This window comes from Rhinolophus ferrumequinum, chromosome 8 (assembly GCF_004115265.2).
Source record: "Rhinolophus ferrumequinum isolate MPI-CBG mRhiFer1 chromosome 8, mRhiFer1_v1.p, whole genome shotgun sequence".
Taxonomy (NCBI): Eukaryota; Metazoa; Chordata; class Mammalia; order Chiroptera; family Rhinolophidae; genus Rhinolophus; species Rhinolophus ferrumequinum.
The window spans coordinates 24,580,183-24,604,222 of NC_046291.1; the positions used below are offsets into that span (position 1 = coordinate 24,580,183).

Sequence of the window (24,040 nt, forward strand, 5' to 3'; positions counted from 1 at the left end):
AAATTGGAAGTGGTTAGGAATACTCCAGGACAGAAGCTAGAGGAAAGATTTTTATAGAGAAGAGGCAGAAGCACAGCAAGGAAATTATTTGATTGGCTATAGCTTAAGCAGATGCCTTATTTGGGAAAGCCTAGGTGGCTGTTTGTGATTGGTTGTTCTTAGGTTTCCAATTTATAACCTTGAGGCATTACAGGCTTAGGTTTTGGTTTGCTTACATAGACTACTAGGGCATTAAAACCACCTCAGTCTAACGGCCTCCTTGTTTAACAATGGTAAAACCAAACGGCCATTTGACAAAAATTTTTGAGTGACTGATTTGATGAACAATATGTTAAGTAGACACTAGAGATAAAATTCTGAACAGGACCCAGTCTATGTCCTCAAGAAGCTTACAGTCTAATATCTGTATTAGCTTACAGTTTAATTTCTGTGAAAAAGACATGGAAACCTGGCTACCATTTGGTGTGTGTGTGGGGGGGAATCAGTTTTAATTCTCACCTCAGACCAGACGTCAAATTAATTCCAGAAGAATTTTATCTGTAAAGAGATATCCTTCCTTCTCTAAATATCCTTCTCAAAAGCTTTCATCAGAGCACATATTTATGATTCTTGCCAAGTCAATTATTATTATAATGGAACTATGCTTGTAGTCCTCTATATGTATTGCATTTATACTAAAAATAAATAAATAAATAAATAAATAATGAATAGCTTTTCCTTCTCTCTTTTTTTATATTGGTTAGTATTATTGAATTAAAATTAATTTATCTTTGAACAGTATCGATAGGCATATCCCTCCTAGAAAATGATGTGATAGATCTAATAAGCACCTTAAAAGTATTTACACTCCTGGATCCAACTCTAGCAATCTAGCCTAAGGAACACCGAAGCCTGAAGGCTAATACCAGTACAATAAAGTATATCTAAATATGTTTGTCACAGTTATTTAAAACAGTAAAAAGGAAATAAATAAAAAAGAAACAAATTTCTAACCAACACAAACCACATGAAAGTAATACAATCAAATGATGGACAATTATGCAGTCATCAAAAATTATGTTTACTAAATAAAGCATTGATCTTCATTTCACAGTCAACCTTCTTTTCTCCAAATTTCCCCCCGATAGAATTAATCTTCTTAAAGGGCATTCATGAGGTCTTCCTACTTGCCAAAGTATTTTCAGGATGTATCTTCCTTGCCCTCTCCAAACGTTTTTGGAAACTTTCTCATCCTTTGGCTTCCCTCAGGCTCTACTGATTCTTCTACTATTCCCAGAGTCCTTCTCATTCTCTTTTGGGTGACCTTTTCCTCCACCTGGCTTTTTTAAAGATGTTATGTACTCCTCACAGTTCTTGCTGAGATAGACTTTTCTTCTTCTTCTACACAAGACTCCCACCTTATTTGCAGTTTCATATTCACATTTCAAGCAGTAATTTAATTTCAGCCAAACATTATTTGCTACATTTAATTAATGTTGTTAATGGTAACCTATTATACTTTTGTTTCTAGGCTTTCTATCTTTAAATTTGTTATTGTATAGTTGTATAAGGGCTAGCAACATAAGGAACAAATATCTAGTTTTATGCATATCTATAGGAATAAGTCAATTCCAGGGATCTGCAAAAAAGTTATTTTCAGTGAAAAAGGAGTTTCTACATTACTGGCTTAGGAAATACTGTTTTAGATGCTGAAACTCCCATAAGTTACCTTTCTTCCCACATTGGTTTAGAGCCAAATTTGCAGCCCCCCTCCAGAAGTGTTTGGGTTTGATGGAATATATTTTGTGATTAAATTCACTTTGGTTCTATATAATTTCCTATATTTATCCTCTCTTTTCCTCATTTTATATTCAATGTCTTTTATCGTGCTATACTGTATGTATCTTGAAGGCTGCCCAAATCCTTTCTGGGACAAGAATGAATATAAATACTTTCAGTAATGGGCAAAGAGTAATAAAAACTGTGAACCCCAATATAAGATGGAGTAACTTTACAATCTCAGCTGGCTTTGAGCCTCAGATTCGAGATGAAATACAAGCTCATACATCTCTATAATCATTTCTACAGGAATATATGGAGTTCATAGCTACTTTCTGTTAATCCACCTCAAAAACCAACAAGCCCCATACCTGTGTATTCTTTCTTCCTTTTCTTTTAGGAAAAATACCAGTGCCCTCTAGTGTCAAAAATGCACCTTGCATAGTGACTTTCATACCACTTGATCTTCAAAGAGTAATTGTAATAATCCGAGGCTACCGATGCTAGAGATAATTTTTAAAAATAAATGTTTGGGAACATTAAGTCCCGGGCAGGAACATACAAGCATGCTATCATTCTACACATCACTATCTAAAATACTGTTTTCCACTCATATTTTCAAGAGTAAGGAATACACAAAAAATAATTCCCTTCAGGGGTCAGAAACTGTTTTTAAATCCACTGGTTTCTCAGGCTTCACATCTTTAGTCCAGCTTCTGTGGAACCCAGATAATAATCTCCTCATTGCCTTTATCTTCTAATGCAATAACGATAAGGTTTATTTATGGTAGTAATTGGAATTACAGTAGTCCCCCCTTATGGGGGGAGGGAAAATACATTCCAAGACCCCCGCTGGATGGCTGAAACCTTAGATGGTACTAAACTGTTTTGCCAATACATACCTATCTATGATAAAGTTTAATTTATATATTAGGCACAGTAAGAGATTAACAACATGATAAAATAGAACAATCACAACAATATACAATATAGTAATAAAAGTTATGTAAATAGTTTGAGAGCATTATTAACTAAAATAAGGGTTGCTTGAATACAGGGAATGCTGCAATATCAGATAGTTGATGTAATAACTGAGCGGGCAGGCTACTAAGTGACTAAGGGAGCAGCGTGTAAATGCTGGACAAAGGTGTGATTCACCTATCGGGTGGGACAGAGCAGCAAGTCTGGAGAGTTCATCAGGCTACTCAGAATAGTACACAATTTAAAACTCATTGATTGCGTTTTTCTGGAATTTTCCATGTAATGTTTTCAGACTGCAGTTGACCACAGGTAACTGAAACCACCCAAACTGAAACCACTCATTTAAGGGGGGACTACTATGTACTAGGTACAGACTCTTCTAAAGACCTAATCATTGATAGTGGTGGAAATTATTTACTGTGGCATGTCTGCTTGTGTTAACTGTTCAATCCTTTGCATTCTAGCTGGGCACCGAGAAGACCCCTCCCGCCCCCCGACAACATCCCCGCCCAAGGCGAACCTGTGCTCCTAGTCTGGAGCACTGTTCCTCCAGCTAAAGGCGGTTCCAGATTAACGCACATCGGGAAGTGCCCTGAAGGGGACGGGTCCAGGCGCTCTGTCTCCCGGTTTTGCCTTTACTGCGGACCTGGAAACTCAGCGTTGTTAACAGATTGTTAAGCAGGCTCGCCTTTTGGCGGCGTGGGTCTCAGAATACCATCCCCAGAGCTCTCTGCTCTCCCGCCTGTAGGTGGCATTCACGTCCTTCCTCCATGAAAATACATTGCGGAATTTAGGGGGCGCTGCCGTCCTTCTCCCCACCTCCAGCCCAGTGAAGGCTATACAGCGGATTTGCCTGCTACTTTCAGGACGGACCCTTAGCCCCCTTGCCCCGCCCACTTCGGAGAGGTCGACGCTCGGCGATTGGCGGCGTGGCGGGGGCGGGGCTCCGGGAGGTGGGCTGAGGGGGCCGGCCCGGGAGGGGACAAAAGCCGGGAAGAGGAAAAGCCTACCCCACCTGCCAGTCTGTGGCTTTCTGCGGAGGTGGTGTCAGTCGCTGAAATAGCTGGGACCCAGCTGGGATTGCCAGAGTGTGCGCTTGTAAGTTTGAGCTTGTGAGTGGCTGTGGCGCCCCCGCCTCATCGTCATTGTACCTTCCCCTGCAGGTAACCGCAAGCTGCGAGGGCGGCCCCGGCCGACCCCTGGCTTTTGGAAAGGATTTGAGTCCGCCAATGACTGGAATGGGAGAAAGAAAGAAAGCTTAGATCTGATCTTAGGTATGGAAGGAGGAACTTAGCGGCGAGTTCTGGTCGCAAGGAAGGGAAAAACAATCCAGGTTATTGCACGTGGGAAAGGGAAATAGGGAGGAGGAAGGTGCTAGATGCCTGGAGGTGTAGAAGGCCCGCTCTTGGGCACCAGAGGGTGATATTGGGCGGCGTGAGGTTGCAAACAGTGACAAATAGAAGCTCAGATCAGCATGCAGAAAGAAAAATCAAGCGGTGGGCAGCTGCAAGGACACGTGGAAGACTAAGTCTTGGGTTTAGAGGGAAGAAAACGTGCGGCAGTGGAGAGCTAAAAGCAAAGAAAGGCAGAAGTCGAGAACCTGGGCGTGTGCAGCGAACTCAGGCTGCAGGGACTGGGGGTGCGGCAGGGTGGATGCGTCCGCCTGGTGGGCGTGTAGGGGGCGGTGCTCCAGCTCTGAGGGGTGTTCGCTAGGCCACCAGATTGCAACAGGAGCGGGGCAGGAGGTGGAGGAGACACCGCCACCTCTGCGGGGATTTCGAGTTCTAGAGGAGGCGTTTCCTGGCTGGCTCCCTGCTCCAGGGGTTTAAAGGTTCGGTACTAGAGAGGGAAGGGGCGGGCCTGGGAACCTGGAAGGAGGAATAGAGCCAGCTTCGGTTTCAACCCTCTTACACAAGTGCCACAAGGACGTATGCAGGCCAAGACCCTGCTGGTCACAGCCTCACCTAAGGACGTGCAAACCCCAAAACCAGCTAACGGACGACGAACTGGGGACGCACCATCCAGTGTGTGCAGGCACGGATATTGGTGCTCCCGTAATCTTTAGTTGCAAGGTGCCTACGGACCTAAAACTGCCCTTTGCCCCTGTGGGTACACTCTGCACTGTACTTTAAACGAGATAAACCCGGCTGTCTAAATCCTTCTGACGTGAGCGAATTGTATGTTGTCTTTCTATTCCCTGTTTGGTTTGTTTTGTTTGTATGTTTGTTTTTTAAGGACATAAACTGAACTCGCCTGAGCCTGCAAGATTAAGAGGATTTGGAGTGATTAGACGTTGACTCACTGTAAAGGTAAGAATTAGCAATTTCTCCCGTTCTGTATTTTCTTTGATATGACAATACTTCTTTTAATTGGTCTTAGAAGTAGGCGGAAGCACTGCAAGGGAATGAGTCAGGAATATTTCCAACAATAAATTACAACTGCTTCCTTGTTTCTCTCAGTCTAGCGTCTTTTCTGCAGGGGACTATTTTTTTGCCCAGAATAATTTCTGGTTCATGAAAGCAGCTAAAGAAAGAAAAATGGATAAAAATTTGGAATTGATGAAAATATTAAGTAGGGTAAGCAGTAGTTTTCTTAAACTACTCTGTAATAGTCCAGATTTATTTTCTGGAATTGCGCAAATGTGTCAGGGGATTGGAATTCAGCTGCTTTTATACTAAGTGAACTGGTCTTTTGGAAAAAGCCTTCCTTCTGAAGTTGGGGTTTGGGTGGAGATTGAAAATCTGAGTGGCAAGGGTAGAGAAGTGAAACAAGTGGAGCCTAAATTCAATCTCATGGAATTCAAATCTAAAAGACATAAAATAATGCCCTACATTGTAGTAAGCCAGGATCTACAATAAATTTCTCTTGTTTGTTTAACAGGTGGTAAAATTTTAGTTAAGTAATGTGAGAAAAACCTGAAATATTTCAGGTATGCATTATATAGAAAGACTACTGGACAAAATGTTTATTTCAACTAAAAAGGAAGTAATTTAAAAATGCTATCAGTATTGAAATTTCAAGTATGGTGTGTGATCTTCTGTTAACCGTATTTGTCATCCAGGAAAAATAGCCAAGTCATAACGCTTGCATAATACTTTATACGGATATGGCCATGAAAATGTAATATTAAGTCCAAGATGAGTTTACTGCCTCCTTTTTGTTTTGTCTTGTTTTAAATACAAGGACAGATGTGACAGTGGGATCAGTGTGCCTGAATCATATACTTTAAGCTGTACTGTAAATTATACTTGAAATTACAAATGGGAAGTAGTTGACTGACCCACACCAGTTTATTCATCTCTTTTTATTGTAGTTGAGTTCCAGATGGTTCCCCAGTAGTGGTCTAGGGAACTTCGTAAACACTAATAAGCAGGATTCTAGAATTGCAGATTTAGGAAGTGAAAATGAGCCTGGAGTGAGAAACACATCCTGGCTTGTCACAAGGAACTGCGGCTTACAGTCTACTGATCATTACATTTTTTTAATTTGTAAGCCAAATTACTTTAACTTTTCAAGAGGACTGTTTACAGGCCTCTGAGCTCGTAATTTTTTATGTCAGTTCTCCTGACTTTTCCAGTCCTCAGCTGTAACTTAAGGGGATAAAAGCAATTTGCAGTTGTGTTTGCAGGGGTTGTGGGGAGGGAGTGTCCATTAGAGCATTAATGAAAGGGAACAAATATCTTTAGCAGACTCAGGGCTTCCTCAGCCTCTCAAGGAACACCCCTCGGACAAGAACATGGCCTTCCTTTAAGCCTCATAATTTCGCTTCCTCCAAAGGGTGCACCCCTGCCCTTTCTGGGAATCAGATGGATTTGTATTTGCTACCCTCACATTCAGTTCCTCAAAATGACATCTCTTCCAGGAACCCTTCTGCTTCCCCATTGCCACACACTGGCAGCTTACCTTTACCCATGAACAGCCAGAAGAAAAGGGCAGGAATAGGGTGGGATACTGAGAAGAGGACTGGACATATTTGGGTCCTGAGCAGTGGCCTAGGAAATTCCTATACAGATGTCTCTCTTTGAGAAATCACTTTACTATTTAGCGCGACATCCCCAGTATCCATTATTGTCTCCAGGAAAACAGTTCCACCAGGAATTCTTCATCTTTCACTTTCAGACTTAAAGTTCCTTGAGGATGAGTCACAAGTACTTGCTGAATCTCCTCAAGGGTAGCTATTTTAACCAAAAGAGCCTCTTCAAAGAGGGGACGTATTAGCACTCAACATGTGCTCATCTCAAGGGCCCAGTAAAATGAGAAGTTGGATAGGAGTGTTCAAATAAGCATGAGATTGTGGAAATAATTTTATAAGACAAACCAACAGTGAAGAATAATGATTACATTATTAAGGGCATGTTTACAAGGTCAGGCTCCCCTATGCTCTAGCCAGGTGGCCTTGCAAAAGCTATTTTTCTTTGATCAAACTTACATAGGAAAATAACTTCCATCTTTCAGGGCTGTTGTGAGGGTTTATTCAAACCACACACAAAGCGTGTAACACAATGCTTTATAGAGAGAACGTGCTCAACTCTACTAGTAAATATAATGGTTATTACTAGCTTTCATGCAGTCGTGATATTATGAATTGTTCTTTTAATAGTTACTAAATTGCATTTTGTTTTTATACTGCAATGACATATCTTTTTTTTTCTTTTTAAAGGTTTATTGAATTCAAAATGTCTCAAAAAATCCATGGCGGTTCTGTGGTAGAGATGCAAGGAGATGAAATGACGCGAATCATTTGGGAGTTGATTAAAGAAAAACTCATTTTTCCGTATGTGGAATTGGACCTGCACAGGTAAATCAATTATAGTCATGTATAGCTTAACGACAGGGAAACATTCTGAGACATGCATCTTTAGGCAATTTTGTTGTTGTGCAAACATCATAGAAGGTACTTGCACAAACCTAGATGGTATAGCCTACTACACAGGGGAGTAGTAGGGGAGGAAAAATAATTTTCCCTCTACCCTTCTGGATTCTTGGCTGAGACATCCCTGTGATAAAAGACAGATGAAAAGGAGGAAAACAAACGAAAGTTCAATAATATGTATACCTCCTGTATACATGGGAGCAACCCAGGAAAACTGAGTAGCTCACCAAAGTGGCTGAAGCCATCACCTTAAAAACTATCTTCGACTGAAGACAAAAGATACTGGGGATGCCGGGGGCGTCAGTTATGGGAGTTTACCAGGAAAAGCACTGTAAACAAGGGTAAGGTGTTAGGTATATTTAAGTCTTCCTCTTCTGCACTGGTAAATTTCTAGAGATCTAGTAATCCCCCTCTTCCTGGTACAGCAGGGGAGAAGCCCTTACAAGGGGAGGTTTCCCTTACAAATGTAAATACCTTTTACAAAGGGTAAATTCTACTTGGTTTTCAGAGCTTCTCCCATGTCTGCTGTTTCTTAAAATTATCCAGCCTAAAATAATCCTAATGCCAAAGAGGCATATTTTAGGTGACAAATTCTGTTCCCCTACAGCTCCTACGCTGCAAGCCTCTACTGAATACCATAGGCAACTGGAGCACAATGGTTAAGTATTTGTGTAGTATTTACACAAGGGCTTAGAAGGCGATAGGAATTTTTCAGCTCCATTCCAATCTTATGTTGTATATGTGGTACGTGACTACAACACGTAGCAATCCATGTGATTTCAAGGTGTAACTAGTTTTTTTTTACATAGATATAGCTGTATCTTGTGAATAAAGCTCTTGGGGGAGAGTACCTAAATATATGCACGTGAACCTTCTATTTTAAATTTAGCCTTGCTAAAAAACTGGACTTAACTGTTCAGAAGACAAGAAGTGTGTGATGGAAACATGATTTTCAGGTCTTTCCAAGCCTCTGTTTCCTGTCAAAGTTTTATTTGTAGTACATTGGTGGCGAAGAGTAGCACAGGTGTTTGTGGAAAGGAAAATAATAGAGGTACATCCTCTGTTAAACAGTAAAGTAACCATAGTTAACAGTTTTGTCCTTTCAAGCTCTATTTTTCTATCCCGGTACTTAACTAGTCAATGGACCTTTTCCCCTTTTTATTTCTTCCCTTTTGCTCTTTTCATACAGTACAGAAAGAACCCTTGAAGTAACTTAATACAATCTTCACTTTTCAGTCGAAGTTCCCGTAAATCATTTGTGTCCTAAAGACTTGAGTCTTTGCCTTGTATTTAAGGACCTGTTATGTTTGCTTGGGTGTAGATTTTTAAATTATTCTAAGCCTAAGATGTTGATAATGTCTATATTGCAACCATGAGAAGGAGGAAATAAGTACCTACAGAGGTCAACCAAACGTGCACATATAGGAAATAAAGCATAAAAAAAAAAAATCATCCAAGTGGGTTACCAAAGCATTTTATAAGCACTCCCCTGTTTCAGAACTTTACATGGCAATAGATGAATAGCCAGAGTTCTTGGCAGTAGAATAGTTGCAAAGATGCTTTCAGACATAAGTAGTTTTAAAGGACAGTCTTTTAGGCTTAAAAGGAAAAGAATCGCTAACTACAGACCAAAGAATTTTTGGAGGCTCAAACAAGCTGTTTTTTTTGTTTGTTTGTTTCGTTTTGTTTTCTTTTTTGAAAAACAAAGCCAAGTTTATGTGTTCATTTCTTGCATGGGAAGTCCTCCTGATGCTATCCTTGGCCTGAGGCTCTTTGCCAATCCTTAACCACCACACAACTGCAACCAACCACTTCATGGGGCTTTCCCGCTATAGATTTTACAGAGGCCGACCCAATCCCCTGGCTTCTTGTTGTCGTCAAACTTATTTAGGTTGATTTGGTGTTCAGCATAGAGGGCCTCCACCAACTTGACATACAGATGTAGGTTCATCGCAGTTGAATGCAAGGACCCAAAGATGGGTTTGGCCTAAGGTTTTGCTGCTTCGCGAAGTCCACGTGCTAGTCCCTCATGGATGAGGGCGGTCTTCAGCGCCTCTTGTAAAGCAGTATTAACGTCCATTACACCTTCAGCAGCAGTGCCTTTCTCGGACATGGCAGTGGGTTACAGGTGGAGCTGAATCTTGAATGTAACCAAGCCTCTCTGCTTCCGCACTCTCCGTGGCGGCAGGGAAAGAGCTCAGATAAGTTTTAAGTTGGTAATTTCAACATTACTATTATCTGACTGATTCTTTTTGAGGGAGGTGAAGCAATTTATTTTTGTTTCCTGCAGGCTGGACAGTGGTCCAGCTATGTGTTCAGTCTTTCCTATTAGAAATATTAAGAGCGCAAAAAATCCACTAATTTGCTGGGAGGGTCTTCTGATGACAGATGGTTCCTATGAACATGAAAACTGCTGACCACACTTCTTGTTTGAGTTAGGAATAAACCTTTGTAGATACTCAGCATTTCCTATGCCAGAAGATAAGAGAGCTAGTGGCTTTATTTCACTTATGTGAATTATTTAAGGTCAAAGCAGTCTGTAATTATTTTTATTTGGAAATAGATCAAGATTGCTACCTTTGCGTTTGCATCATGAGTTGGGATAGCTAAAGACAGGAAAATACTAAAACTAAAAAGATATCTAGAAGCTTCATGGTCCAACAAGTTTTGAAAGCTGAAAAAGTTTTTTAAAAACTTGGAGAACAAAACAAATTGTCACATGACTGTTTTGTTTCCCTATTTTCGACAAACTATTTCATACTTTACAAAGCTTTATAATCAGTGTCTATGCTCCGTTGAACAACCAACATTCTTTTCAGCTCTGAATAACTTGCAGTCTGGGCATTGGTACGTATTAAGCTATAACTCTCTGGGGTATGTAAAACCGTCCATTGATTCCATTACTTAGTCAATAAACTAGAACTGCAGGCTTGTTTCCAGAACAGAGACTTGCCCAAGAATTAGAGTAAGGTTCGTCATATGACTACCGTGTTTCCCCGAAAATAAGACCTAGCCGGACAATCAGCTCTAATGCATCTTTTGGAGTAAAAAGTAATACAAGATCCAGCATTATATGTTATATTATATAAGACTTAGTCTTATATTATAGTAAAATAAGACATGTTATATTATCTAAGACTTAGTCTTATAGTAAAATAAGACCAGGTCTTGCATTAATTTTTACTCCAAAAGACGCATTAGAGTTGATTGTCCGGCTAGGTCTTACCTTCGAGGAAACATGGTAACTGGCATTTACGAAGGAGTCATTAGCATTTTGGGCACTGACTATCACATCTGTAATGCCCACTATTTTAATGCCAAAATACCAAAAAACCCATTACATTATTTTAAACCCTCTGACAGCTTTATTTTTAGAGCACAATATTTACTAAGGAAAAAATAAGGTGGTGCTTAAGCTTGCATTTTTATGCTAATTGTGTGGAAGGAAGTCCGCAAAAGGGTTGTTTCAGTGCTGTTACTGCCCCTATTTGGTGAAAGCAGGCAAAAGAGCAGAGCAGGACAGTTTCCATTCAGTTGCTGCTAAACAGCTTCCCGCTGCCACACGAGGAGCTGTGACCCAGCAGTCCAGCCTCTCTTAATGCTTTTTCAGTTATCAGCCATCTTTTGTGTCTAGGGTGCACTAATGTTGCAACTTGGGAGATTTATTAGGTTGGTGCAAAAGTAAGTGCAAAACCACAATTGCTTTTGCACCAACCTAATATGTTTAGAGGCTTCGCTTTCTGCAGGACGAGCTCTGCATGCCATCACCATGCAGAGATAGAATGGTAGCACCCTCAATCTCCTGTCAGTTTATCTGGAAAGTTCTACTTATGATTTTTCCCTCCCAGCTATGACTTAGGCATAGAGAATCGTGATGCCACCAATGACCAGGTCACCAAGGATGCTGCAGAAGCTATAAAGAAGTACAATGTTGGTATCAAGTGTGCTACCATCACCCCCGATGAGAAGAGGGTTGAGGAGTTCAAGTTGAAACAAATGTGGAAGTCGCCGAATGGCACCATCCGAAATATTCTGGGTGGTACTGTCTTCAGGGAAGCTATTATCTGCAAAAATATCCCCCGGCTAGTGAGCGGATGGGTAAAACCCATCATCATAGGTCGCCATGCTTATGGGGATCAAGTAAGTCATGTTGGCATAATTTGATTTTCTATTCCTTTTTCATGGCCTTTGGATGCCCAGCAGTTCTGATATGTATGTGTTTTATTCTTATCGTTTGGTGTCTACTCCCATTTAACAAAGCACACAATTAAGAAATGCATATATGTATATCTGTATATTTATGCACATTTAGATAAAAGTAAATGCAGGAAAACTTAGAGATAGGCACCCATCTCAACACAAATGATTTTTTTCAGACATGTTTTTTTTTTTCCTTATCTTTTTATTAGGTTAAACATATGATACTGATATGTTTGAATAGATAATTTTCTGTGGTTCAACCAAATCAGTGGTTCTCAACCCTTGCTATAAAAGGGTCCCTTTATAGGTTTTTGGTATTTGTTTTGTTTTGCTTTTTAAAAATAATTTTTGTTTGTTTTAATTCCAATGCCTGAGACCCACCCTATACCAGCTGAATCCAAGTTCTATGGGATTCAGGCATTTTAAAGCTGTCCGGGTGATTCCAATGTGTAGACAGCGCTGAGAACCACAAAAGATTATATTAAACATGATCATCTTATGCACAAAAGGAAAAACTCACTCAGTAGTTGAAAGCAGTCTCTTTAAAGTATTTCTTCCCTGCTTGGGAAAGAAAGTATACTTTCTGTACTTCTGTACAAGTAGGCTGGCTGCCAAATTAAACACAAAACCTGCCAACTAAACAAAATCAAAATTTCATGTTGAAACCGAGGTTTCAGACTTTCGCACAAAGCAGTGTATGTCTGAAAAGAGCCTTAAAAACAAGAGTCCCTACTTTGGAAATCTAGAGGTTTTGATGTAGTTATCTTTAAGAACAATCTGACCAGCGCAGACCACAATCTGTTTTTAGGGACAAGGTCAGCCGGCCAGTTCTTGAAGGATAGTTTTATTTAGTTCTAATCTGTGGCTCATACTATCCCTTCATCCTGGCCAGTCCCTTTACACATTACCTCCCAGAGGCCCAGGAGAGGGGCTGTCAGTGGGAGTAGTACAGACTCACTAATCCTGGGGACACCACTCTAAGTTCTTATGAGTTCAGCGTTTTCATTTTTGTGCTTTTTCTTTTTTTTGTTATTTCGGCATCAGTCACTTGAAAGAATGGTTGTTCTAGTCATTAAAGTTCCAGATTGCAGATTCTAAACCTCAGGGTGAATCACTTAAATGTGCATAAACCTCTACAAAGCATCCATGGTGCTTTGGTGCCTTGGTTTCTTTCTTCTGAGAAATGGGAATGAATTACCATCCATAGTAAAGGATTTTATATGTCAGACATATTCTGCATAGAATAGATATTGAACCTTTGTCATTATCTGACAGCTCTTTTATCAGCTGTCCTTAGTATTACTCTACACAAACAAATAGGTGTGGCTGGAATCTGCTGGTGCCTGACTCCAAAAGTATGTCTTTGTTAGGTCATGAGCGTCCCAAGGGAAAATACTTTGCTAATACTCTCTTCTCTCCATATCAGTACTCAAAACAGTGCCCTGTGCATGATGGCACCCAATAAATACTGAATTTTAATGTGCACTAACACTAACTAGCTTTGGGGATCTCTGGACGTCTTCATCCCCATCTCCACAATAAAACAAGGTTGAGCTACACTATTCTATTTGTCTAGGTGTCTTCCAGCTCTATATTCTATGGTTCTTTTTTCCTTGTAATTCCTGTTAAAATGTTTGGTTGGTTTTTTTTTTTCTTTATACCTCCCCTCACTCCTACACAGTACAGAGCAACTGATTTTGTTGTTCCTGGTCCTGGAAAAGTAGAGATAACCTACACGCCAAGTGATGGATCCCCAAAAAAGACATACTTGGTACATAACTTTGAAGGTATGTAATTAAAGTCTATCGTGATTTTTCTTTTTTTTTTTTTATGGAGGGCGCAGCTCACAGTGGCCCATGTGGGGATCGAACTGGCAACCTTGGTGTTATTAGCACTACGCTCTAACCAACTGAGCTAACCGACCACCCCAATGATCATTTTTTTTACAGATCATTTAGACAACATTATTTCTGGTGGTTTAAAATTAGTTGTGTAGCTGCCTAAAATTACCACTTAAATCTACAACATTTCTATGGGACCCAAAATCTAAAATAGTAATTGGCTTCTCTGCCTGCTTGTGGCACAGATAAAGGCACAAAAGGAACTAGCCATTTAATTGGAAGTGCATATAGGCAAAGACAAGTAGATAATTAGACATTTCTCGTAAAACACAAAGGGAAGGTTGGTGGGAATCTGTTATGCATGAATTATATAAATTAAACGTTAATAGCCCCAAATTACCTGTCATGTAGTCCTACCCTATATATACAAAAATGGTTGTGTTACATATTTGCTGAAATTTTCTTCTTGCCCATCTGAGTATTTATTCTGTGGAAGTGGAACATTTGTTTTTTGCCTATTTTCTTGTTCACCATCCTACTGCTTCAAAGGTCCATAATGGCAAATTCCACCCAAAAGTTGTTGACAAAACAGGACCCTTTTTCTCCACTATTGAAGCTATTAAAAGCACTCAATCAAAAACTCAAAAGTTAAAAAAAAAAAAAAAACCTCAAAAGTTATTTAGCTTTTGTTTTCCTTCCCCTCTCATCAGTAGCATTTTAATGGAATCTAATTCTGCCAGTTTTAGCACCTTTCACAGTCTGAGCCCACATTGGCCCAGGACAGTAGCATGGATTCAAGTTCTATCTTTCAGTAACAACAGAGTTCAACTAATAAGAGTTGTGAAACACCAGTGATTACATGTAGTATAATTATTTCTACTAATGACAGTATGGACTGTCAGTATCCTCTCGGGAATTAGGAGAATTTTCACTTTCTGGCTGAGAGTTAAGTGCACACTTAAGAGTTTAAAATACATGTTTGAAATTTTAAAAGTATGAAAAGACAATTTCAAAATTATTTGTCCTTTCTTGAGTATTTCTGGTTCATGTCTATAGCTTTTGGTATTTCAGTATCTTCAGGATCCTAAAGACCATGTTTTTCTCATTTCTCATTTGCCCTTTCAAAATCAGTTAGAATGTCCTTATGTAGAACTGACTTTCCTCCTATTATGTGCCATAGGAACTCATGGAATATTCAAGTTGGAAACTTGGCTGGGACTTTTTGAAGCCTGGGCTCAGATATGGGAGCTAAGAATTGGGTGTTTTGATGGTGGAATGATTTAGATTTCTTACAACTGTATCCCATTTACTTTTCTCCTTTTTTCTCCCATCTGTGTTCCCCTCCAGAGAGTGGTGGTGTTGCCATGGGGATGTACAATCAAGATAAGTCAATTGAAGATTTTGCACACAGTTCTTTCCAGATGGCTCTGTCTAAGAGTTGGCCTTTGTATCTGAGCACCAAAAACACTATTCTGAAGAAATACGATGGACGTTTTAAAGACATCTTTCAGGATATATATGACAAGTAACTATAGTTCTTTTTTCCTTTTTCTTTTTTCTCAAGTAAGCTGGCATATATAGTATAGAATTAGCATTCTTATCCCTTTGATCCTGGGACAAATGGAGTGAAAAGCCATCACTTTCCCTTAAAGACAAGGGCAAAACTTGATGTAACAAGATTGAAACAAAATCAGTCTAAGTTGCTTTTTGAAGGTAAATGTGTTTTCAAATAAGGGTCCCACATTTATTTTTTAGCCAGAATTGTTTAATGTTTGAATAAAGGTACCCTGTTAGTGATAGGAAGGTACGATTTTTCAAATATATGCGTTTCTGAGTTGGGCCCGTTTTCTTTCTTTCTGAAGCCCATTGTTAGGATTTAAAACTCTGCTTTGCTATAGTCACTTGAACTGAAGTCTACATTTATAACAACTTTAGATTCAACAACATGTGAGCATATGTTAAATTTTAAGATGGTGTAACTCCCTTTTAGATGCAAGTGTTCAGGCCAGCACACAGAATTTAGCTGTCTTTCGTGAGACGTTTTAATTCCTCTTCCCACTACCCATCTATACCAAGCCTAGAAGCTGTCCTAATTTGCTAAATTATATCCAGGGGTAGAATAGTCTTTTTCCCCTCAGTACATTCTTAAAGTAAGCTGAATCTTAAGAATCTGATCCATAGTGTATTAAAAATTGTCAAAGTAGTGCTTGGGACACTACTGTTTCACTTAATTCTCACATCTCTGCAAAGAAGGTGAAATCGCCCTTATAGATGGGGACATTGGGGCTTCACAGCTAGAAAATGATTGGGCAGCGATTTGAGCCCAGGTCTTTCAGATTCCCAAGTTTGTGCTGCTTCTACAAAAAAGTGCTGCTTCCAGCCCCACCTCTCTAACCCTTTAGAGAAGCAGATGGGGTCCTTAAAACCGATTTCCTCCTTTTTTTGTTGTTCTTTTCTTTGCTGGTTCTTAGGCAGTATAAGTCCAAGTTTGAAGCCCAGAAGATCTGGTATGAGCATAGGCTCATCGATGACATGGTGGCCCAAGCTATGAAATCAGAGGGAGGCTTCATCTGGGCCTGTAAGAACTATGATGGTGATGTACAGTCGGACTCCGTGGCCCAAGGTAAGGAGTTGAAGGACCCAGCAGAGATGGAGCTCGGCCTGTGGCAGGCCGGTCATGCCACAGTAGTTCTCCGGGTTATAATGGAAGGGGCCTTCTGTAGCCCTTTTTTGTAAACGTCAGGAAGGGTTAGCGCTGCAAGACATCTAGGTCCATCTTCTGAACTAACAGATGAAATGAAGCTCGGACTGGGGAAGCAACTACTCACAGAAGCATAGGAAAGTAACTCAGTGGGGTGAGACTCTTGGCTCTAGACTTAGATGCGTGAACACAGTTTTCTCTCTCAACCTTTTCCTCCACTTGAAGGTTCTGTGCCACCAGCAGGCAGCCCAAGTGCATGATCTGAAAATCAATCCTTTTTCCTGCCTTTATTTTTCCTCTGATGAGAATGTAAAAAAGGAGGTCACTCGGGCAAGGAAGAGGTAAAGTGAGAGGCCTGGGCTGTCTAATAACCAGGGCGGCTCTCTCTAAGAGGTCATCCATCTGACAACGGGTACCACTCATGCCTAGGGTTTCCGGGCGGGAATTTTTCTGGGCAGGAATTCCCTCCCATCCTCAGGAATTTTTTCCGCTTTCCCGTTCCGAATCCCGAGATATAAACTGTTTTCTGTTCTCCACCATGAATCGTTTCCACAAAGTGATGGCCGGTACTACCAACCACGTGGGTTCAAGGAGCCGGTTTTCCCAATTTCCTGACCAACTTTTCTCGGGATTCGGAAACCAAAAAGCGAAAAAAATTCCCGAGAACGGGTAGGAATTCCCGCCCGGAAACCCTACTCATGCCCTTTCTGCCATCCCTGGAGGCTATTCTGGTGCCATATGATACACAGGAATTCACTGCTTATCTTTAAGTACAAAGGAATTGAGCAAAGAAGCCCAGGGCTGTTGACAGAAATTCAGAAACCAGAAGCTTCATGTCTGGAGTAATCAACAGAAACTCTCCCTGATTTCCTCAGCACTGAGTTACCCTTCCATTTCAGTTACCCATGGCAGCTGCGTCAACTTGAAACTCCACTGATGAATGTTTGTGTTAACTTTAATCATGTTTGCTTATCCCCAGGAAGTATTGCTTTTTCTTTCTCTTGTGGAAAGTTAAGCGTCTCCTATCAGCTTGAAAATCAGTAGCTCAACTGGTTAAAGATAACGTTTATGTCAGATAAATGAGGTGCACAACTCTGTAAATCCTCGCAGTACAGTGGAGGAAGGAGTGTTGCCTGTTGGTGACTCCATGCTGGATGAGGGGAACTTCCTTATAATCAGAGTTCTTAGAAAGGGACCCCAGTCATTCCACTGTGTCTAAATGTCCTCATGGCAACAAGAAGAGAGTATGGGGAGGGATATTTCAGATGTAAATGTCCAGTTATCGAGGCACAGAGCACTTCAAAATAGGAGTTCTGAGGTGCAGGGTCCAATAGCACACTGATAAGATACGATACCTGGAACCTAGGCGGTCTGGGCAGAGCCTGTACAGAAATGTGACCTCCAGGCAGCTAAGCAGATTAAAGGCAGCAGAGCTGTCCTTACAGTATTCTTCTTTCTCTAGAGGCAGGAACTGCTTTGGACTCACACCAAACACTGCATTTATTTCTTCTGTTTTGACAGTGGTACCAACTAATGTTTCCCAATATTAATAAGCAGACAAATGCACCATAGAGATGGTCTTACACTTCTGCTAAAGCCTCAGACCGATTCAATCATACGAAGGGAACTAGAAACCCCATGCAGAAATTTCTAACTATATTCGAAGATGTGTTTAAAACTATATGTATATTGTTTATTTACTTACTCTCAGACATAAAAAACAAAAAACAAAAGTAGCAGCCTATTATAAATTTGCATGAACTCTAGAGATGCTATTGGGAGACAGCAAAAACAGAGAAAAGGATTCTTTGAATACAAGTGTAAAAGGGAATAAAAGAAGAAAAATCAATTGTATAGACTTAAAAGTTGTAATACGGTTCTCTAACTAGGAAACTGTTACAGAATAGAATTGTGGCTGTTAAAGAGAGCAGGGCAAGTGGGATGTTCTTGGATCCATCCCATCCTGTCTTTCACCTGCCTTTTCTTACCTGTCCTAATGAGTCTGTGAGCAGCTTGATGGCAGGTGACAACTCATTCATCTTTATTTTCCCAGAACAATAAAGCATCTGCACATAAGAGTAACAGTAGTATATTGAGCTCTTCTATAACAGATACTATTCTAAGGAATATGAATATACTTTACGTATTTATTCGTGAATAGATGTGTATTTGTCTAATTCTCACAACAACCTGATTTAGTAGGTGTTTCTATTGCTCCCATTTTATAGGTAAGAAAACTGAGCCACCGTAGCTAGGAAGTCACAGAATTAGGCTGGAATGCAGGCACTCGGACCCTGAGCCCTCCATCGTGGAGCAGGTGCCTCTCACATGGAAAGTGAGGGCAGAGTGCGGCCTTTCCAGACTCTGGCTCTGAGATCTGAAAGCAAGGATCCCGCTTTCTGAATGGCAGTATTATCAATGAGTGCACATGCTCATGTTTATTTTGTTTACCAAGACCTGTGAAGTTGAAGTCTTTTGCTTTCATCTCTGAGCGACCGATGCTCTTTGTGCAGTGCAAGCTGATATGTCCTGCTCTACCACTTACAGGTTATGGCTCTCTTGGCATGATGACCAGTGTGCTGATTTGTCCGGATGGCAAGACAGTAGAAGCAGAGGCTGCCCATGGGACTGTAACCCGTCACTACCGCATGTACCAGAAGGGACAGGAGACGTCCACCAATCCCATTGGTAAGATAGTGTTCGCAGCTTTCTACACTGATTTCCAACCAGAGAATGAAGATCTCCAAAGGGACTCAGACATATTCTTTTGGCTATCTAAAAGTTTATGGGTAAAATTAACACCAAACGGCTGATTTGTTCTAATAAAAATTGTTTGAATATGTTTCTTAAAATATACATAATATATGTTTTTCCATGTGGTGGGAGAATGCATATTACAGAAGAGAATGTTATCAACAAGCATTGTCCGTTTTCCTCTGGTGCAGTGAGATGTCACATATGGCTAAGAATCTCAAACCCACATGGATAGATTCTTCTAACCAGGTTTCAAGGACAGCACGTTAAACAGAGATTACCACCTAGGAAGAGAAGGGGAGACCAGTATAAACAAGGGGAAAAAATCTCTTATTTGGTAAAATATTTCCAACTCCCCTAAAACTTAGAGTGCATGTGGATAGTATGTACTGAAGTCAGTCACCTAAAAAAAAAAAAAAAAGCAAACCTGCTTTGGGAACTGAAACATTTGGGAATATCTGTAGCTGGTATGATTGACATGTGTTTTTTTCTCTCTCTTTTAGCTTCCATTTTTGCCTGGACCAGAGGGTTAGCCCACAGAGCGAAGCTTGATAACAATAAAGAGCTCGGCTTCTTTGCAAAGGCTTTGGAGGACGTCTGTGTTGAGACCATTGAGGCTGGCTTCATGACCAAAGACTTGGCTGCTTGTATTAAAGGTTTACCCAAGTAAGTATACGATACCGTGAGCTCTGTGGTCAAGTTACCACTTGTCCTCACAGGGCTCAAAACATCAGTGCTTTTTGGAATTACAGGAAGTGTTATTCATCATCTAGTTCAGGGGCCAGCAGACACAATCTATGAATTACCAGATAATAAACATTTCAGACTTTGTGGAATATACAGCCCTTTTGAAACTAGGCAACTGTTGAACTTTGTCTCTGTAGCATGAAAGCTGTCATATGGGTAGATGGACCAGAAACTAATGGATGTGGCAGCGTTCCAGTCAAAGTATGTACAGAACTAGACTGCAGCCTGGATTGGGTCCGTGGGCCAAGCTGTACTTTGCTGATCCCTGATCTAGTTGATAGTCATTGGGTGACAAGGTTCCATTTAATTTAAGAAGAAAATTACAGACAGAAACAAAGGAACCCCCAAGATTATGGTATTCACTCCAATTTTCTTCAATTTACAGATAAAAGTAAGCAACACAAGTATTAGATTCCCAGTTGTCACAGTCCCTTCCTTAAGTTGTAACCAGCAGTCAGATCTTCCAGGGCCCAGGTATTGCCCAGGATTTTTCTGAGAACCTGATCCCAGATGGAATAACTGCTAATCAGACTCCACCCTCAAAGTCAGGGTTGGTTACTACTGTGTTTCCCCAAAAATAAGACCTAGCCGGACCATCAGCTCTCATGCGTCTTTTGTAGCAAAAATTAATACCCAGTCTTATATTTATATTATATTATATTATATTATATTATATTATATTATATTATACCCGGTCTTATATTATATAAAGCCTGGTCTTATATTAAAATAAGACCGAGTCCTATATTAAGACCTAGCTGATGGTCCGGCTAGGTCTTTTCGGGGAAATACAGTATGACTCTCACCTCCAGAAACACCACTAATGTTTAACACTAATCCCATGTCCCAGCTATGTGTCCAGAAATCTCAGGGTCAGTATACCTCAGTAATGGGGATATACTCAATCACTACATTTTTCTTTCCTTAATTTCCCGCAAGAATTACAGCATTTGAGATGTTTTTATCAATATGGTACATTGCAACCTATTTGAATTATGTTATAAGCAGGATTGTTAGCCAGTCCCTTGTCCTTTGGGTTTTGTTTGTTTGTTTAAGACATTGATAGACATAAGATCATTAAAACTTTATTTAAGGACATAACAATTTGTAGGGTTATGGGTTAAAAGCGTGGTTTTACACTGAATAGGTTTTGTTATTTTTTTAAGAAGGAGGAACATAAAGTGGGATGGTTCCAGTCTCCCAAGCGATAGTCTGAACTAAAGCTTTGTGAGACTTTCACCCTCCAAGCTACATGGCCAGGAACCTACTGCGAATGTGTGTATGGCTGGGCTTCCACTGCAGGCCTCCTGGGCCAGCCCCTTAAACCTTGAGCACAGTCTTCAGCCATACATTTGTAGCTTGTTCACATTAATCAGTTTTCTTCTAGAAATAAATAGAAAGCTACTTTAAGTAGCATTTCTAGGACTTTTCCTCTGTCTGCTTGTTACCACATCAGAAACAAACTAAATTGCCTTTTTTTCTTTTTCCTTCTCTTACCAGTGTGCAACGTTCTGACTACTTGAATACGTTTGAGTTCATGGACAAACTCGGAGAAAACTTGAAGATAAAACTAGCTCAGGCCAAACTTTAAGGTCATTCCGCAGCCTAGGAGGACAAGTGATTTTTGGTAACTAGGGCCACCGGTTTACACTTTTCTCTATAACACTCAAGGATAAGGGCAAAATCCATTTTGTAATTTGTTTTGAAGTCAGAGTTTATCTTTTCTATAAGTTTACAGCCTTTTTCTTGTACATACTGTTATGCCACCTTCATGAATGTGGCTGGGGACTTTTTAAATTTTTATTTTATTTTCTACTAGTAGCTTAGGAATTACTTTAGTGCTGATTGGTACTTACTGTCACTTTTTCTCATGTTCCGATCAATATAAATGACCAAAATGAAGAGTGCTTGAAAGAGTAAACTAAGCCACGGTATTGGTCCCTAAAATTGTACAAAGTAGAAATTCACTCCCTTCCCCACTTTCCATGGCCTTGGGCTCTGGGTGGTTTTGGTGTAACAGGTGTCCCATCATGTGAGGTAAAGCTGTACCTTAAACTTGCACGTGAATTAGAATGAAGAGTATGGTTGTAACCAAAACGTGTTGAAGACACAGCAGTCATTTTTGTGAAGATCTCTTAATTGAATGTTTCGAAAATGCTAAAGATTTTGGAGGCCACAAACAGTTTGGAATCCAGGATAAATGCTCCCTGGGGGTTTGTCCCCTGTGTTTGTCCCCTCCTCCTGGCCTTGTGTGGCCTAAAGATTATGCTACCCTGAACAGTATATTTCATCCAAGTGCAATAACACAAGCTGCACCTTTTGCAGACTTCTGCTGGCCTATTTTATTTCCTTTATATAAATGTGACTTTTCAGAAGTTGGTTTTGAACACTATCCTAGCCTGTTCTTCATTGAAACCATTACTTTTAATTAAAATTAAGTGCTAATGACGAATCTGAGTATTTATTTACCAAGTGCATTTTAGTTGCCCGGCGCCATGCTAGGTCCTAGTCGACAGGAATTTGATTTTGAAACGTCTCTGCCCTCAAGGAGTTGACTGTGGGGAAAATGGGTAAGTAAACAGAAAGATAAGCATCCTACTGTGAAAGGAAAAGCAGGTCAAAGAAAGAGAACAAAAGGGGTAACCACAGACTGTGAAGGCACGAGTCTGTGCACATGCTAAGGAGTTTAGGGCTTATCGTGTAAATTAATAAGGAGCCATTGAAGGCTTAAGATGGGAGGGGCGTGATCATAATTTCATTTTAAAAAATTGCACTCTGGGCAGCTTTTATGAAGAATGAATAGGAGTGGAAGGAGGGAGTGCGGGAGTGGTGGGCACAATGAGGAAGGAAGACCCTTTACGAGGCTCTTGTAGCATTTTGGGTGGGAAGTGACAGATCTGAACTGAACTCACAGTGGCCCTGAGAACGGAGAGAATGGGGTAGATCCTGAGCAATGAAAGTTGAATGGATGGAGATTGGTGGGTCCCAGGAGATGTCGGGATTGAGGGACAGGAACCAGTCAGAGGTTTCCCAAGCGTCTAACCTGGAGAAAGGCTGGTCCACATCCCAGCATTAGCAATGTACTATGGGGAAGGAAATTGAGGCATTGAGAGGATCTCTGATGAAGCTTACATAATACATCAGTGGCCATTTTGGCCTAGAGCCCAGGAATCCTTATAGCTGAGCCTAGGATTCTTTCTACTATACCCGCACATTTTCAGGTTTAGATGGAAGAAGAAAGCATCACATGGAACAGAATAATGGCATTGGATTGGATGATCTTAAGTAGGTCCTTCAGTGCTCACAAATGTCCTGGGAGTTGATCAGATGAATTTTTGTGGCCGCAAAGCCTTGCGCCAACATCAGATTTAACACTTGTCCAAGAACCAGTTCATGTTCTAAAATAATCAGCAAATGAATAGATGCTGACCAATGCATCTAGAAACTAATGGATTATTTTGTAACAGCATCAGGATCAGAATTGTTGACCCGGAAAATGACTGCTGCTTAGCATAATATTGAATCCAGGGGCAGAGAAGATGAGAGTTCTAGACTTCGAAATTCTCTAAATAGCAAGTACTGTTTCTTAAGTGGAATTTTTAACTGAAAATATTTAAATTTTAATCTTAGCAATTACAATCACAGCTCCTCTGTATTCTTGCCTGATACATACAATCCTAAGATACTCCTGACAAGTGATTTCCCATACTCCATTTGAATATTTATATAACAAAAATTTCCTCCAACTTAAGGATCTTGTCTCTTCCTGTTAAAGAGAGGCTTAAAAACTAACATAAACATATTAAGGAATACTTTGACTATTTATATAAATACTGATGAAAAGGTACTTTTATCACCTGTCTGCTATTAGAGGTTTTATTTCATAGTCCCTATTTTTAATATTAGGGAAAGTATACCGTCCCATTTGCTCATTCCTCTGGAACAAGAAACTTGAACAATTCTGAATTTGGATGGTATCTCTGAGGTGAATTTTGCAAATGCTGTAGTATATTTTGTAACTTTTAATTTTGATATTTTAAGCTTACAGAAAAATTATTAAGACTATTATGAGGGTCTAGCTGTTACATTGCTTTATACGCCTGAAACTAATTTAAAAACATAAATTTAAAAAAAAGGAATAGTATGAGGAAATCCCATAATCTTTTATCAATTTTTAACTTTTGC

General features: G+C 40.2%; 1 protein-coding gene across 4 annotated transcripts; it reads left to right on the plus strand.

Moving 5' to 3' along the window:
• The first annotated feature begins 3,736 nt into the window (after positions 1-3,736).
• Positions 3,737-22,301, plus strand: IDH1 (isocitrate dehydrogenase (NADP(+)) 1). 4 transcript variants are annotated; one of them, XM_033112014.1, is made up of 10 exons: positions 3,737-3,837; positions 4,975-5,048; positions 7,400-7,537; positions 11,461-11,752; positions 13,494-13,599; positions 15,001-15,178; positions 16,125-16,276; positions 18,902-19,042; positions 19,612-19,774; positions 21,356-22,301. In XM_033112014.1, exons 3-10 carry the CDS (start codon positions 7,416-7,418, stop codon positions 21,444-21,446), a joined length of 1,245 nt encoding a protein of 414 aa, XP_032967905.1. In that variant the 5' UTR covers positions 3,737-3,837; positions 4,975-5,048; positions 7,400-7,415; the 3' UTR covers positions 21,447-22,301. The 4 variants fall into 4 exon arrangements, with proteins under 4 accessions (XP_032967905.1, XP_032967906.1, XP_032967908.1 ...); XM_033112015.1 differs by having other exon boundaries at positions 3,750-3,902; XM_033112017.1 differs by lacking the exon at positions 3,737-3,837 and adding an exon at positions 3,945-4,570.
• Positions 22,302-24,040: the final 1,739 nt, after the last annotated feature.

Excerpts from the sequence above, each read along its gene's own strand:
- IDH1 (XM_033112014.1), top strand. The coding sequence starts at position 7,416 with ATGTCTCAAAAAATCCATGGCGGTTCTGTGGTAGAGATGCAAGGAGAT. Across the intron at positions 7,538-11,460 it reads GTGGAATTGGACCTGCACAG|CTATGACTTAGGCATAGAGA; the intron begins GTAAATCAATTA and ends TTTCCCTCCCAG. Across the intron at positions 13,600-15,000 it reads CTTGGTACATAACTTTGAAG|AGAGTGGTGGTGTTGCCATG; the intron begins GTATGTAATTAA and ends GTTCCCCTCCAG.